Source organism: Eucyclogobius newberryi, unplaced genomic scaffold, assembly GCF_026437365.1.
Source record: "Eucyclogobius newberryi isolate DKJ021-1_F unplaced genomic scaffold, fEucNew1.0.hap1 SCAF_19, whole genome shotgun sequence".
Taxonomy (NCBI): Eukaryota; Metazoa; Chordata; class Actinopteri; order Gobiiformes; family Gobiidae; genus Eucyclogobius; species Eucyclogobius newberryi.
Window position 1 is genome coordinate 5,167,664 of NW_027315823.1, and position 15,098 is coordinate 5,182,761.

The 15,098-nt window shown below is 46.8% G+C and overlaps 1 protein-coding gene across 2 annotated transcripts in view; it reads left to right on the top strand.

The window, feature by feature from the left end:
• LOC140365209 (low-density lipoprotein receptor-related protein 1-like) overlaps positions 1 to 15,098 on the top strand; it is a 234,181-nt gene that overhangs the window by 65,859 nt on the left and 153,224 nt on the right. For both annotated transcript variants that reach the window (XM_072451496.1, XM_072451497.1), the window contains exons 5-6: positions 903 to 1,031; positions 1,583 to 1,846. In XM_072451496.1, coding sequence (XP_072307597.1) covers positions 903 to 1,031; positions 1,583 to 1,846 — 393 coding nt within the window. The remainder of the gene's footprint in view (positions 1 to 902; positions 1,032 to 1,582; positions 1,847 to 15,098) is intronic.

Genomic DNA, 15,098 nt, shown 5'->3' on the forward strand with positions numbered 1-15,098 from the left:
TGGTCCTGGTCCAGGTTTAGTCCCAGTTTGTTTGCTCAGCCGAAGTTGTAACCCTGGTGTTCCACAGGGATCAGTACTGGGGCCGATACTGTTTACAATGTTAAACTGATTGTTAGTAAAACCAATGTAATTACTAGAACCGAGATGGTAATGTTTCTTTTTGGCGACAGTGGCTCAGTGGTTAAAGCACTCACACCAACATAAAGGCCAACAGTGTCCATGGGCAAGACACTTCGTCCACTTTGTCGATGTAATGGTGTATGTAGTGAGTTTAGCATTTTATATCATTCAAACTCTGTGTTCTGTGTTGTGGTTTTTTCCTGTTACCATAATTGCATAGAAAATCAGATACTATTCGATACCAGAACTAGTATAAAAACTAGATACTTATTTGAACAAGTGTGGATACAAACGAAATCACACAAACAGGTCCACATTTGACTTTCCCCGAACAGTTTGAGAACGGTCTTGAGCTTTATCAGTAGCTAGCTTAACTAGTTTAGACCACATGGTAATATTGACTAAAGTACTCTTGTCTATTTTCATTGTGGTCGCAAAATTGTTATAAATATTGAGCATATTCCTTGTTCCTGTTGAAATTTAGTTTGAAGTGTTTGTATTGTGACTCTTGGACAAGATTCAAATCATTTATTTACTTGGACGCGACAAATGTGAGTGTCAAAATTCATATCATTGTGCACCATATGCACATGAATCATACATTTTCCGAGCAGTAAACAAACATCATCACTCGGCACATGTTTGTTCGCCGCCTTCGTCGATCTCATTTTCGTGCGTGACTCGAGGATGAAGCGTTTTCATCTCGGCGGCGCAGGGCGGGCACAGCTGGTCAAACAGACTCGGCGGATCGACAGGCGTGTGACTCTCTGTGTGCCTTTCAGATTTCGACGAGTGCACCGTGTACGGGACGTGCAGTCAGACCTGCTCCAACGCCGAGGGGGGCTTCAGCTGCTCCTGCGTGGAGGGCTACCTGTCCCAGCCGGACAACCGGTCCTGCAAGGCCAAGAACGGTGAGCACACGCTACACACACGCTACTATATGCAGGGTGTTTGATATATCATGTGATCATAAAGAGTGGAAGAATTCACTTGTTAAGGCAGCTCTTGTTCTTTTTCTTATTCTTTTGCCTTCATTTTTCAGATAAACCCTTCCAACTCTGTAAAGGGTCCGTGACTTTTACATCTTCTAACCTTTTCTATTTTATGGAATGAGAACTATAAAGAAACAGGCTTACTTTTGACCTTTTAGGCACGATGTTGGGCGAGGAACTGGAGGAGAGCGAGATCTCACGAGAGAAAACTGATTAAACGTGAAAAAATTATCTCGCACGATTTTTTTGTCCATTTGTTTACAGTTTGCTAGGACAAAAAGAGCATCGAGGGCCAAAATTCAACGGAACTGCACCATTTATTTAAGTTCTCCAATGATCTATCTCGACTTTTCTGACTTGATATATATGTCATTATTTACATGTGATGCTAATTCGTGTAACGCCATGTGGTTTGCGTTACCGTAGACCATCGCTGAATGTCGATAACCCGCTCGTCTCCCCCCCCTCAGTTCCTGTGGACCGCCTCCCCGTCCTGCTCATCGCCAACTCGCAGAACATCCAGGCCACATCCCTGAGCGGTGCCACAGTCCACAGCCTCCTCTCCACCAGCACCAAGCAGACCACCGCCATGGACTTCCTGTACGCGCGGGAGACCGTCTGCTGGATCCACGTCGGCGAGTCGCCCGCCTTCACCCACCTCAAGTGCGCCAAGGTTCCCAACCTGAAGAGCTTCACCGAGGAGCGGGTCATCAACATCTCCCTCAGCCTGCACCGTGAGTACAACGCGTCCGTGATTGCGGTATATGCCAGTTGTTGAAGTTAGCCTCGTTTTGAAATAGCAGAGCCTTCGTAGATCCTTTATTAGAGCTCGTTTAGACCTGGAATTGTCCTTTTTAAGACCTATTTTAGATCTGATAGGGCTCGTAAGGTCAAATACTTTCTCATGTGGTGCTGAAATCTTTGAGGACCATTGTCTACGTGAAGGTATATACGAAACCACAAACCGACCGCGATAAGAAAACGACATCCACGCGGTGTAGGAACTATCTCTTTGGGCCTCAAGACTCCGGCCGTGGACACAGTGGGTGGATACCTTCAAAGAACAGACCGGCATTATCATTGACGTACGGAAAATGGAAAAAAATAAAATCACGTTTGGACTTAATCTGGACATGGACAAATTTGACCGACTCTGGACTCAATGGGACATTTATTTTGGACTTGACTTAGTTTCATTTGGATGTATATTGTTCTTTTATTCCCTCTGGTTTTAAATGACATCTAAATGACTCACAAATAGAATGTCCCAAGTTTGGAGGTTTTTTCCCCTTTTTTGGCGCCCTCTACAGTCCGATTCCAGACACTTCTGCATTTGAAAAGAATGTGGGAGGGACTGGCTGGACAGGCCATTGGTCAGCGTCTAAAAATCACGATTAAAAGTTCCCTGGACCGATTGGGGCGGTTATTTTCATTTAAATACGTCGTGATGTTGTTCCTTTGCTATTTGACTGACGTTTATCTGTATTTTGTTCTCCGTCTGCTCTAGTTCTCTCATGTTTATGTTCTGTTTAATCATCGGTTTAATCCAGCCCTAAAACAACAGCTCTTTTATTGCCATGAATTACTAATCCTTCCCAATCTTGCCCTCGTCATTTGTTGTCACAGTTTCGCGTTATGTAATAAGCGTTTGCAGGTCGGCGTTTCCCTGGCGACCTGGCACGTCGGGCGTGCTCCGAAACCGCAGAACTCGCCGAGCCTCGAGCATCAAGAAGACGATTGTATTCCCTGCAAACCAGAAGTGGAAAAGCAGAGGCCGCGGTCCAGAAGCGGAGACGCATCTGGACAACACATCTGGACTCACAAGGTCATGACTCACGAGGTCATGACTCGCACAGCGGCGGCGGCGTCACTTCCTGTTCCGGCCCCCTGGGACACGCCCACCGCATCTCTTCAGCTCGATCAGAACGGTTCAGATCTTTGCTCCAAACGCTTGAGGGGAACTGTGTTAGGGGGAGGAGCTTGTGTCAGGAGGAGGAGCTTCAGCCGCATCAGGAGGAGGAGCTTCATCCGCATCAGGAGGAGGAGCTTGTGTCGGGAGGAGGAGCTTCATCCGCATCAGGAGGAGGAGCTTGTGTCGGGAGGAGGAGCTTCATCCGCATCAGGAGAAGGAGCTTGTGTCGGGAGGAGGAGCTTCAGAGTTTAAGCCATGTCAGAAGGAGGAGCTTAATAAATAAATACATTTACAAGCAAATAGCAACCGAAGGCTTCAAGAGCTAAAGCTACAAATAATGTGCTATTTTTTCATTCTTTTTTGCCTCTTTCTTCGTTATAAAAAGGTTTTTTCGTTCCAAGAATGATTTCAAACTTGATTTCGAAACCGTGCGATAGACTCGAGGCGCGACAACAGTTTCAATACCGCATTTTTAATCAGAAATAAGTGTTTAACTTTCTTCTGATTAAGTGTAACGAGGATCGAGTTGGTGTTGTTATACTTTTAACAAGCCCAAAGTGGGAGTAAACTAAGAAAAGCAGAAATAGTGTCAGTTCAGGGGCCGTTTGACCCGGTCTGACCCTGTTTGACCCTGTCTGACCCGGTCTGACCCTGTTTGACCCGGTCTGACCCTGTCTGACCCGGTCTTCTTTCCTCGTCTTTCCGCGCTGATTGAAGTGGTCGTCATGAGAGCGTTGTCGAGTGGTCGTCATGACAGAGCGTTCTGTTGCCGGGTGAAAAAGCGGCTCGTCCCGGTCACTTTCGGAGCACTTCACACTGAGATGGCGTCAACACAATCACCAGAGCAGGAGAGAGAGTGCATTTATATGAGTCACTTTTTATGGTTATTTTACCCTAAATGTGTTCAATATAAATCAATGGATAAAATAAATGGAATGTTCTTCATCATATTGTGTCGAAACGTGTTTTTCCAGGAACTTCAGCTCAAAATGTGTCAAAGTGAAACTATTAAAGATGTCTTCAGACTGTGACGATGTCATATCCTCAGATGGGGGCGGGGCCTGTGAAACACCTGAAGAGTCTCACTGAGAGGTCACCTGAGGATTCTCACTGAGAGGTCACCTGAGGGTTCTCACTGAGAGGTCACCTGAGGATTCTCACTGAGAGGTCACCTGAGGGTTCACACTGAGAGGTCACCTGAGGGTTCTCACTGAGAGGTCACCTGAGGATTCTCACTGAGAGGTCACCTGAGGGTTCACACTGAGAGGTCACCTGAGGGTTCACACTGAGAGGTCACCTGAGGGTTCACACTGAGAGGTCACCTGAGGATTCTCACTGAGAGGTCACCTGAGGATTCTCACTGAGAGGTCACCTGAGGGGTCACACTGAGAGGTCACCTGAGGGTTCTCATTGAGAGGTCACCTGAGGCTGAGAGGTCACCTGAGGGTTCTCACTGAGAGGTCACCTGAGGGTTTGAACCGAGAGGTCACCTGAGGGTTCTCACTGAGAGGTCACCTGAGGGGTCACATTGAGAGGTCACCTGAGGGTTCACACTGAGAGGTCACCTGAGGGTTCACACTGAGAGGTCACCTGAGGGGTCACACTGAGAGGTCACCTGAGGGTTCTCACTGAGAGGTCACCTGAGGGTTCACACTGAGAGGTCACCTGAGGGTTCACACTGAGAGGTCACCTGAGGGTTCACACTGAGAGGTCACCTGAGGATTCTCACTGAGAGGTCACCTGAGGGGTCACACTGAGAGGTCACCTGAGGGTTCTCACTGAGATGTCACCTGAGGGTTCACACTGAGAGGTCACCTGAGGGTTCTCACTGAGAGGTCACCTGAGGGTTCACACTGAGAGGTCACCTGAGGGGTCACACTGAGAGGTCACCTGAGGGTTCTCACTGAGAGGTCACCTGAGGGTTCTCACTGAGAGGTCACCTGAGGGTTTGAACCGAGAGGTCACCTGAGGGTTCTCACTGAGAGGTCACCTGAGGGGTCACACTGAGAGGTCACCTGAGGGTTCACACTGAGAGGTCACCTGAGGGGTCACACTGAGAGGTCACCTGAGGGTTCTCACTGAGAGGTCACCTGAGGGTTCACACTGAGAGGTCACCTGAGGGTTCTCACTGAGAGGTCACCTGAGGGTTCTCACTGAGAGGTCACCTGAGGGTTCACACTGAGAGGTCACCTGAGGGTTCTCACTGAGAGGTCACCTGAGGGTTCTCACTGAGAGGTCACCTGAGGGGTCACACTGAGAGGTCACCTGAGGGTTCACACTGAGAGGTCACCTGAGGGTTCTCACTGAGAGGTCACCTGAGGGGTCACACTGAGAGGTCACCTGAGGGTTCACACTGAGAGGTCACCTGAGGATTCTCACTGAGAGGTCACCTGAGGGGTCACACTGAGAGGTCACCTGAGGGTTTGAACTACCGTCACGTCAAGTCCGTTTGACATATTTATTCCTGAGGTTTTTCCAGTAAACGTGATCGATCGTGGCCTTTTCCTTGATCCGGGTTCATGATCCAGGTTCTTGATCCGGGTTCTTGATCCGGGTCATATGCGACTGGCTCAGCACATTCTCTGAACCGCCGTAGGCTTTGACTCAAACTAACTCTCTCTTTCAAATACTCACATGTGTGAGGAGCTCGGGCTTTAAAGCCTCAAGTTATTTTAAGCCGTGCTAAAAATATGCAGAAGGAAAAGTCCATGGTTCTGAATTCAGCTCATTACGGCCTCGACTGGGACCTGGACCTGGACCTGGACCTGAACAGAATCGGACTCAAATACAGCACCCAGACCAGGATGTAGTACTAGTGTGGTTCTGTGTGTGTGAGTACTACGTCACCGCTCATACATAAATAAAATAAATTAATTAAATAAAAACATAAATAATAACATAAATAAAAAGTGATCTGAGTACTGTAATTCTTTACTTTGTAGCTGCCCAACACTGGTAACAGCATCAGTAAGTTTGTTGTTAGCATCACCAGGGACATTTTGTTGTGGGACAGAAAGAACGTTGTAGTTTTGCATATAATCGCATCAGCTGCACTGTAAGAGTAGAAATAGTACATGTAGTACTGACAGTTGCTGTATTTTACCACAGTTTAAGTACCTCGTCATAATAATGGATGAGTGTGTTTAGCCTTGGAGTAAACATTGTTTCTCTGCAAACTTCCCGCCGCTGAGTAACGCACAGAATAAAGGGGCTAAAGGACTGATGCTTTATGATTAGGATTATTAAAGTACTTTGTAAGTGCAGTCGCAGCTCTGTCTCTTTTCTCCTCCGTGATTCAGGAATACAACTTTATCAGCCGCTCCCGGGGAAATTAAAGTCATCACAGCGTATTATTACCACTCTGTTGTAGATGTACGGCCCCCGCGCTCGCATCAGGGCCCCGTCGAGCAACGCACTCTAAATATATGTTCCAGATATACAGCACGGGGGCCACGGGGGCCACAGGGCCAGGGGGCGGTGCTTTTTCCAATGGCCGATAGAGAAAAACATGTTTGTAAAGCAGAGGGGGAATAAAAAACTTGTTTTTTCAATTACCCGGCGAGATGTTTTCACGGCACAGTTTGAAGCAGACAGAACGGAGAGTAATGGATTCAAATGGACTCGGCGTCTCGGTCCGGGAACAAAGAGAAAAGAGAGGAGGCTAAAGAGGGGGAGGGAGGGAGGGAGAGAGAGGAGGAGAGAGAGAGAGAGGAGGAGGGAGAGGAGGAGATGAGATGTGAAAGGTAAAGACACAAAAACTAGATCAGAGTAAAATAACGTGTAATTTAGATGTAGTTTATATGTAATTAGAGATGTCAATAATCAATAAACATGAGAATTGTAAAGGTTCTAGTCCAGATGGAATGTAGCCTTCTGCTTGAGGGGAGTGGCCTCCTGCCTGAGGGGAGTGGCCTCCAGCCTAAGGGGAGTGGCTCAAATGGTCCGTGTCCAGGGTGAAGGGTCGGCTGTGATCCGACCTGCTCGTCCCAGAGTCCTGCAGACGTACAGGTCCTGCAGAGATGGAAGTCTGCAGCCGGTCACCTTCTCAGCAGAGCGCACAATGTGCTGTAGTCTGTGTCTGTCCCTGGCTGTGGCTCCAGCGTACCACACGGTGATGGAGGAGGTGATGGAGGAGGTGATGGAGGAGGTGAGGATGGACTCAATGATGGCCGTGTAGAACTGCACCATCATCTGCGCTGGCAGCTTGGCTTTCCTCAGCTGCTGCAGGAAGTACATCCTCTGCTGGGCCTTCTTGATGAGGGCGCTGATGGTGGGCTCCCACCTGAGGGTGGTGATGGTGGTGGCGAGGATGGAGGGTGATGGGTGATGGAGGTGGCCACTGTGGGGGAGGGGGGGTGGTCTCAAACGTAGAATAGAAGGTGCAGAGTTGCTGAGCCAGTTTCCGGTATCTGCAGTGTGAGGGCCTCTGGGCTTGTAGTTGGTGAGAAGCCGAAGCCCACTCCACACAGAGGCGGGGCCACTCCAGACAAAGGCGGGGCCACTCCACACAGAGGCGGGGCCACTCCACACAAAGGCGGGGCCACTCCACACAGAGGCGGGGTTGTTGTTGGAGAACTGCTGCTTCAGACTGTATTGTACTGTGATCTAGCTCTCGACACCCACCTTCCTGCTAAATCCATACTTAGCATCTTTGTAGCGCTCTCTGTCGCGGGCCCCGTGCGTTCCTCGGAGCCTTCCTCCACCGTCTGCTTGTTGTTTTTGCGTGTCCCAATCACAGACCCGGCGCAGCAGCTGGAAGCGTTTAAATAGGAGTGTGTTAAAATGACGAGCGCCTCTCCTCGTTCCACACAAACCTACCAAAATTCCCCCGGAACAATGGCCAACTTTCCACAGACCTTCCCTCTCTCTCCCCCTATCTCCCACATGTGACTCACTTGTCCTTTTTCCCACTTTTACGTAAAGTCTAAATATTTGATCTGGGTCCAGGTTGCTCTGCTCCCTCGTTTCTCTCCTTCTCTTTCTCTGTTTCTCTCCTTCTCGCTCACTCGTTCTGTAGTTTTTCTTCACTTTTCTCTTGTTCTTTCCTAAAGCTGGGCAGTCTGCAAAGAAAAAGACCTCATATAGAAAATAGAACAAATAGAAGCAGTGTAGAAGTCTTCAGTCGCCACATTTCAACCTTTCTTTGGTTCATAATGTTCAACAGAAAAAATAATTTGACTTGTCGACCTCTGAAATAATCATTAATCGTTAAATACATTAAATAAATATAAATAAATAAACATATATATAAATATACATAAATACATTCAAATAAAATAATCTAAATACATTTATATTAATACAATTAAAATAAAATAAAATGGAATGAAAAAAGATGTATAAAGAAATTAAAAATAAATCATAAATTCAATTAATTAATTAAAAAATAAAAATAATTAAAATTAGATAAAATTATCAGATAATATATATATTTTTTAAAAACATATAAAAAACATACATAACTATACATAAACATACATAAATAAGTACATTCAAATCAAATAATGTAATATAAAATGATATTTTTTTTGAATAAATAAAAAAAATGTAATAAAAATAAAATGAATTGGGTTATCTCTGTAATATCGATCTGGAATGGCACCCGTTGAAATCGTTCAGGAAGAGGAGGGACTTATAGCTGAGTTTTAGCCAATCACAGCATCCCAACGTGCCACTAATAAAACCATGTCGTTTGTGGTTGAGTTTGAAACCTTAAAACTCCCGACGTTCCAAGGTTTCAACACACAAAACATTCAAATGCTTTTCTCCAAACTCCGACCTCGCTCCAAAGAAAACCGCACACTTTCACCGACCATTTCAAACGACTGACTCTCACTCCCTCTGCCTCGCTCACTAGTTAAAGTACGTGTCACTGTTGAACGAGTTACGGTCGGGTTTATTGGGGTTAAGTTTGGAGCGCTCACGACCGACGCCTTTTATTACGACGCTGGAATCTGCCTCGCCGTTTCCTGTCCCGCTGTGAGAAACATTTCATAATCAGATGTATATTCAGCGTCACAGCTGCGGGAGGAGAACACGCACAAACTGTAGTATTAGTACATGAGTGGTGATGAAGTAAAAGTTTTACCAGTGTACGAGAGGTGTATAAGTACATTGTTGTGGTGACAGCGCCGTGGAAAAGAAGCACAAAATACCATAGTACAGCAGTAGTATTTGTTCTCACTCTGTTCTCTCTCTGTTCTCGCTCTGTTCTCGCTCTGTTCTCTCTCTGTTCTCGCTCTGTTCTCACACTGTTCTCTCTCTGTTCTCGCTCTGTTCTCGCTCTGTTCTCTCTCTGTTCTCGCTCTGTTCTCGCTCTGTTCTCACTCTGTTCTCGCTCTGTTCTCACTCTGTTCTCTCTCTGTTCTCTCTGTTCTCTCTCTGTTCTCGCTCTGTTCTCTCTCTGTTCTCTCTCTGTTCTCGCTCTGTTCTCGCTCTGTTCTCACTCTGTTCTCGCTCTGTTCTCACTCTGTTTTCTCTCTGTTCTCTCTCTGTTCTCTCTTTTCTCTCTCTGTTCTCTCTCTGTTCTCTCTTTTCTCTCTCTGTTCTCTCTCTGTTCTCTCTCTGTTCTCGCTCTGTTCTCTCTCTGTTCTCTCTTTTCTCTCACTGTTCTCTCTCTGTTCTCTCTCTGTTCTCTCTGTTCTCTCTCTGTTCTCTCTCTTTTCTCGCTCTGTTCTCTCTGTTCTCTCTCTGTTCTCTCTCTTTTCTCGCTCTGTTCTCTCTCTTTTCTCTCTCTGTTCTCTCTCTGTTCTCGCTCTGTTCTCGCTCTGTTCTCTCTCTGTTCTCTCTTTTCTCTCTCCGTTCTCTCTCTGTTCTCTCTCTGTTCTCTCTGTTCTCTCTCTGTTCTCTCTCTGTTCTCTCTTTTCTCTCTCTGTTCTCTCTCTGTTCTCTCTCTGTTCTCTCTGTTCTCTCTCTGTTCTCTCTCTTTTCTCGCTCTGTTCTCTCTGTTCTCTCTCTGTTCTCTCTCTTTTCTCGCTCTGTTCTCTCTCTTTTCTCTCTCTGTTCTCTCTCTGTTCTCGCTCTGTTCTCGCTCTGTTCTCTCTCTGTTCTCACTCTGTTCTCACTCTGTTCTCGCTCTGTTCTCGCTCTGTTCTCTCTCTGTTCTCACTCTGTTCTCACTCTGTTCTCGCTCTGTTCTCTCTCTGTTCTCTCTCTGTTCTCTCTCTTTTCTCTCACTGTCCTCTCTCTGTTCTCTCTCTGTTCTCGCTCTGTTCTCTCTCTGTTCTCTCTTTTCTCTCTCTGTTCTCGCTCTGTTCTCTCTCTGTTCTCGCTCTGTTCTCTCTCTTTTCTCTCTCTGTTCTCTCTCGGTTCTCTCTCTGTTCTCGCTCTGTTCTCTCTCTGTTCTCTCTGTTCTCTCTCTGTTCTCTCTCTGTTCTCTCTCTTTTCTCGCTCTGTTCTCTCTCTTTTCTCTCTCTGTTCTCTCTCTGTTCTCACTCTGTTCTCACTCTGTTCTCGCTCTGTTCTCGCTCTGTTCTCTCTCTGTTCTCTCTGTTCTCTCTCTGTTCTCTCTCTGTTCCCTCTCTTTTCTCGCTCTGTTCTCTCTCTTTTCTCTCTCTGTTCTCTCTCTGTTCTCGCTCTGTTCTCACTCTGTTCTCGCTCTGTTCTCGCTCTGTTCTCTCTCTTTTCTCTCTCTGTTCTCTTTCTGTTCTCGCTCTGTTCGCACTCTTTTCTCTCTCTGTTCTCTCTCTGTTCTCACACTGTTCTCTCTCTGTTCTCGCTCTGTTCTCTCTCTGTTCTCTCTCTGTTCTCTCTCTGTTCTCTCTCTTTTCTCGCTCTGTTCTCGCTCTGTTCTCGCTCTGTTCGCACTCTTTTCTCTCTCTGTTCTCTCTCTGTTCTCACACTGTTCTCTCTCTGTTCTCGCTCTGTTCTCTCTCTGTTCTCTCTCTGTTCTCTCTCTGTTCTCTCTCTTTTCTCGCTCTGTTCTCGCTCTGTTCTCTCTCTGTTCTCGCTCTGTTCTCTCTCTTTTCTCTCTCTGTTCTCTCTCGGTTCTCTCTCTGTTCTCGCTCTGTTCTCTCTCTGTTCTCTCTGTTCTCTCTCTGTTCTCTCTCTTTTCTCGCTCTGTTCTCTCTGTTCTCTCTCTGTTCTCTCTCTTTTCTCGCTCTGTTCTCTCTCTTTTCTCTCTCTGTTCTCTCTCTGTTCTCGCTCTGTTCTCGCTCTGTTCTCTCTCTGTTCTCACTCTGTTCTCACTCTGTTCTCGCTCTGTTCTCGCTCTGTTCTCTCTCTGTTCTCACTCTGTTCTCACTCTGTTCTCGCTCTGTTCTCTCTCTGTTCTCTCTCTGTTCTCTCTCTGTTCTCTCTCTTTTCTCTCTCTGTTCTCTCTCTGTTCTCGCTCTGTTCTCTCTCTGTTCTCTCTCTGTTCTCACTCTGTTCTCACTCTGTTCTCGCTCTGTTCTCGCTCTGTTCTCACTCTGTTCTCGCTCTGTTCTCTCTCTGTTCTCTCTCTGTTCTCACACTGTTCTCACTCTGTTCTCGCTCTGTTCTCTCTCTGTTCTCACACTGTTCTCTCTCTGTTCTCGCTCTGTTCTCACTCTGTTCTCTCTCTGTTCTCGCTCTGTTCTCTCTCTGTTCTCGCTCTGTTCTCGCTCTGTTCTCTCTCTGTTCTCACACTGTTCTCTCTCTGTTCTCGCTCTGTTCTCGCTCTGTTCTCTCTCTGTTCTCGCTCTGTTCTCGCTCTGTTCTCACTCTGTTCTCGCTCTGTTCTCTCTCTGTTCTCTCTTTTCTCTCTCTGTTCTCGCTCTGTTCTCTCTCTGTTCTCTCTCTGTTCTCGCTCTGTTCTCACTCTGTTCTCGCTCTGTTCTCTCTCTGTTCTCACTCTGTTCTCACTCTGTTCTCTCTCTGTTCTCTCCGTTCTCTCTCTGTTCTCGCTCTGTTCTCTCTCTGTTCTCTCTCTGTTCTCGCTCTGTTCTCGCTCTGTTCTCACTCTGTTCTCGCTCTGTTCTCACTCTGTTTTCTCTCTGTTCTCTCTCTGTTCTCTCTTTTCTCTCTCTGTTCTCTCTCTGTTCTCTCTTTTCTCTCTGTTCTCTCTCTGTTCTCTCTCTGTTCTCGCTCTGTTCTCTCTCTGTTCTCTCTTTTCTCTCACTGTTCTCTCTCTGTTCTCTCTCTGTTCTCGCTCTGTTCTCTCTCTGTTCTCTCTTTTCTCTCTCTGTTCTCGCTCTGTTCTCTCTCTGTTCTCGCTCTGTTCTCTCTCTTTTCTCTCTCTGTTCTCTCTCGGTTCTCTCTCTGTTCTCGCTCTGTTCTCTCTCTGTTCTCTCTGTTCTCTCTCTGTTCTCTCTCTGTTCTCTCTCTTTTCTCGCTCTGTTCTCTCTCTTTTCTCTCTCTGTTCTCTCTCTGTTCTCACTCTGTTCTCACTCTGTTCTCGCTCTGTTCTCGCTCTGTTCTCTCTCTGTTCTCTCTGTTCTCTCTCTGTTCTCTCTCTGTTCCCTCTCTTTTCTCGCTCTGTTCTCTCTCTTTTCTCTCTCTGTTCTCTCTCTGTTCTCGCTCTGTTCTCACTCTGTTCTCGCTCTGTTCTCGCTCTGTTCTCTCTCTTTTCTCTCTCTGTTCTCTCTCTGTTCTCGCTCTGTTCGCACTCTTTTCTCTCTCTGTTCTCTCTCTGTTCTCACACTGTTCTCTCTCTGTTCTCGCTCTGTTCTCTCTCTGTTCTCTCTCTGTTCTCTCTCTGTTCTCTCTCTTTTCTCGCTCTGTTCTCGCTCTGTTCTCGCTCTGTTCGCACTCTTTTCTCCCTCTGTTCTCTCTCTGTTCTCACACTGTTCTCTCTCTGTTCTCGCTCTGTTCTCTCTCTGTTCTCTCTCTGTTCTCTCTCTGTTCTCTCTCTTTTCTCGCTCTGTTCTCGCTCTGTTCTCTCTCTGTTCTCGCTCTGTTCTCTCTCTTTTCTCTCTCTGTTCTCTCTCGGTTCTCTCTCTGTTCTCGCTCTGTTCTCTCTCTGTTCTCTCTGTTCTCTCTCTGTTCTCTCTCTTTTCTCGCTCTGTTCTCTCTGTTCTCTCTCTGTTCTCTCTCTTTTCTCGCTCTGTTCTCTCTCTTTTCTCTCTCTGTTCTCTCTCTGTTCTCGCTCTGTTCTCGCTCTGTTCTCTCTCTGTTCTCACTCTGTTCTCACTCTGTTCTCGCTCTGTTCTCGCTCTGTTCTCTCTCTGTTCTCACTCTGTTCTCACTCTGTTCTCGCTCTGTTCTCTCTCTGTTCTCTCTCTGTTCTCTCTCTGTTCTCTCTCTTTTCTCTCTCTGTTCTCTCTCTGTTCTCGCTCTGTTCGCACTCTTTTCTCTCTCTGTTCTCTCTCTGTTCTCACACTGTTCTCTCTCTGTTCTCGCTCTGTTCTCTCTCTGTTCTCACTCTGTTCTCACTCTGTTCTCGCTCTGTTCTCGCTCTGTTCTCACTCTGTTCTCGCTCTGTTCTCTCTCTGTTCTCTCTCTGTTCTCACACTGTTCTCACTCTGTTCTCGCTCTGTTCTCTCTCTGTTCTCACACTGTTCTCTCTCTGTTCTCGCTCTGTTCTCGCTCTGTTCTCTCTCTGTTCTCACTCTGTTCTCTCTCTGTTCTCTCTCTGTTCTCACTCTGTTCTCTCTCTGTTCTCACTCTGTTCTCACTCTGTTCTCGCTCTGTTCTCTCTCTGTTCTCACTCTGTTCTCACTCTGTTCTCTCTCTGTTCTCACTCTGTTCTCGCTCTGTTCTCACTCTGTTCTCTCTCTGTTCTCACTCTGTTCTCTCTCTGTTCTCTCTCTGTTCTCTCTCTGTTCTCACTCTGTTCTCACTCTGTTCTCTCTCTGTTCTCACTCTGTTCTCACTCTGTTCTCGCTCTGTTCTCACTCTGTTCTCTCTCTGTTCTCACTCTGTTCTCTCTCTGTTCTCTCTCTGTTCTCTCTCTGTTCTCACTCTGTTCTCTCTCTGTTCTCACTCTGTTCTCTCTCTGTTCTCTCTCTGTTCTCACTCTGTTCTCTCTCTGTTCTCTCTCTGTTCTCACTCTGTTCTCTCTCTGTTCTCGCTCTGTTCTCACTCTGTTCTCTCTCTGTTCTCTCTCTGTTCTCACTCTGTTCCTCGTCACAAGCTGGAGAACATTTAGCTTCATTCACAGTTTGATTAAAGTCCTCTCCCCTCCGAGCCTCAGAAACACTCTGTTCTGAATCTCCTCGATCTGTGATGTCATAGTTGATCTCTGAGAATCTTCTGCTGTTTTTAAACTCCATAAATCACGTCTCATGTCGAATCGTGATCAGTCCAACTGTGAGCTGAGACCAGGACGTGAGAGGCTTGAAATGCTCTGAGATGTTTGAGTTAAGCTGTGTGTAATTCCCTCTGCAGCCAGTAGATTGTCCCAAAACACACGAAGTCCCGGATTAAAACAGAGATCCAAATGTACTGTCGCCAAACTAAATCTTCTCCAGAGCATGTTTAAAGACTAAACACGATACAAATCCTGCATGATACTTGTCCTTTAAGCTCTTTTGTTCTTGTTTGAGCCTCAGCGTCTGAACTCGGCAGGAGCTGCAGCTGCACAAACGTCCCATGTGGTGGTGAAGCCCCTTCACGCTCTGGTCTCTCTCTTTAGGCTCTCGTCTCTCTCTTTAGGCTCTCGTCTCTCTCTTTAGACTCTTGTCTCTCTCTTTAGGCTCTCGTCTCTCTCTTTAGGCTCTCGTCTCTCTCTTTAGGCTTTCGTCTCTCTCTTTAGGCTCTCGTCTCTCTCTTTAGGCTCTCGTCTCTCTCTTTAGGCTCTCGTCTCTCTCTTTAGGCTCTCGTCTCTCTCTTTAGGCTCTCGTCTCTCTCTTTAGGCTCTGGTCTCTCTCTTTAGACTCTCGTCTCTCTCTTTAGGCTCTCGTCTCTCTCTTTAGGCTCTCGTCTCTCTCTTTAGGCTCTCGTCTCTCTCTTTAGGCTCTCGTCTCTCTCTTTAGACTCTCGTCTCTCTCTTTAGGCTCTCGTCTCTCTCTTTAGGCTCTCGTCTCTCTCTTTAGGCTCTCGTCTCTCTCTTTAGGTTCTCGTCTCTCTCTTTAGGCTCTCGTCTCTCTCTTTAGACTCTCGTCTCTCTCTTTAGGCTCTCGTCTCTCTCTTTAGGCTCTGGTCTCTCTCTTTAGGCTCTCGTCTCTCTTTAGGTT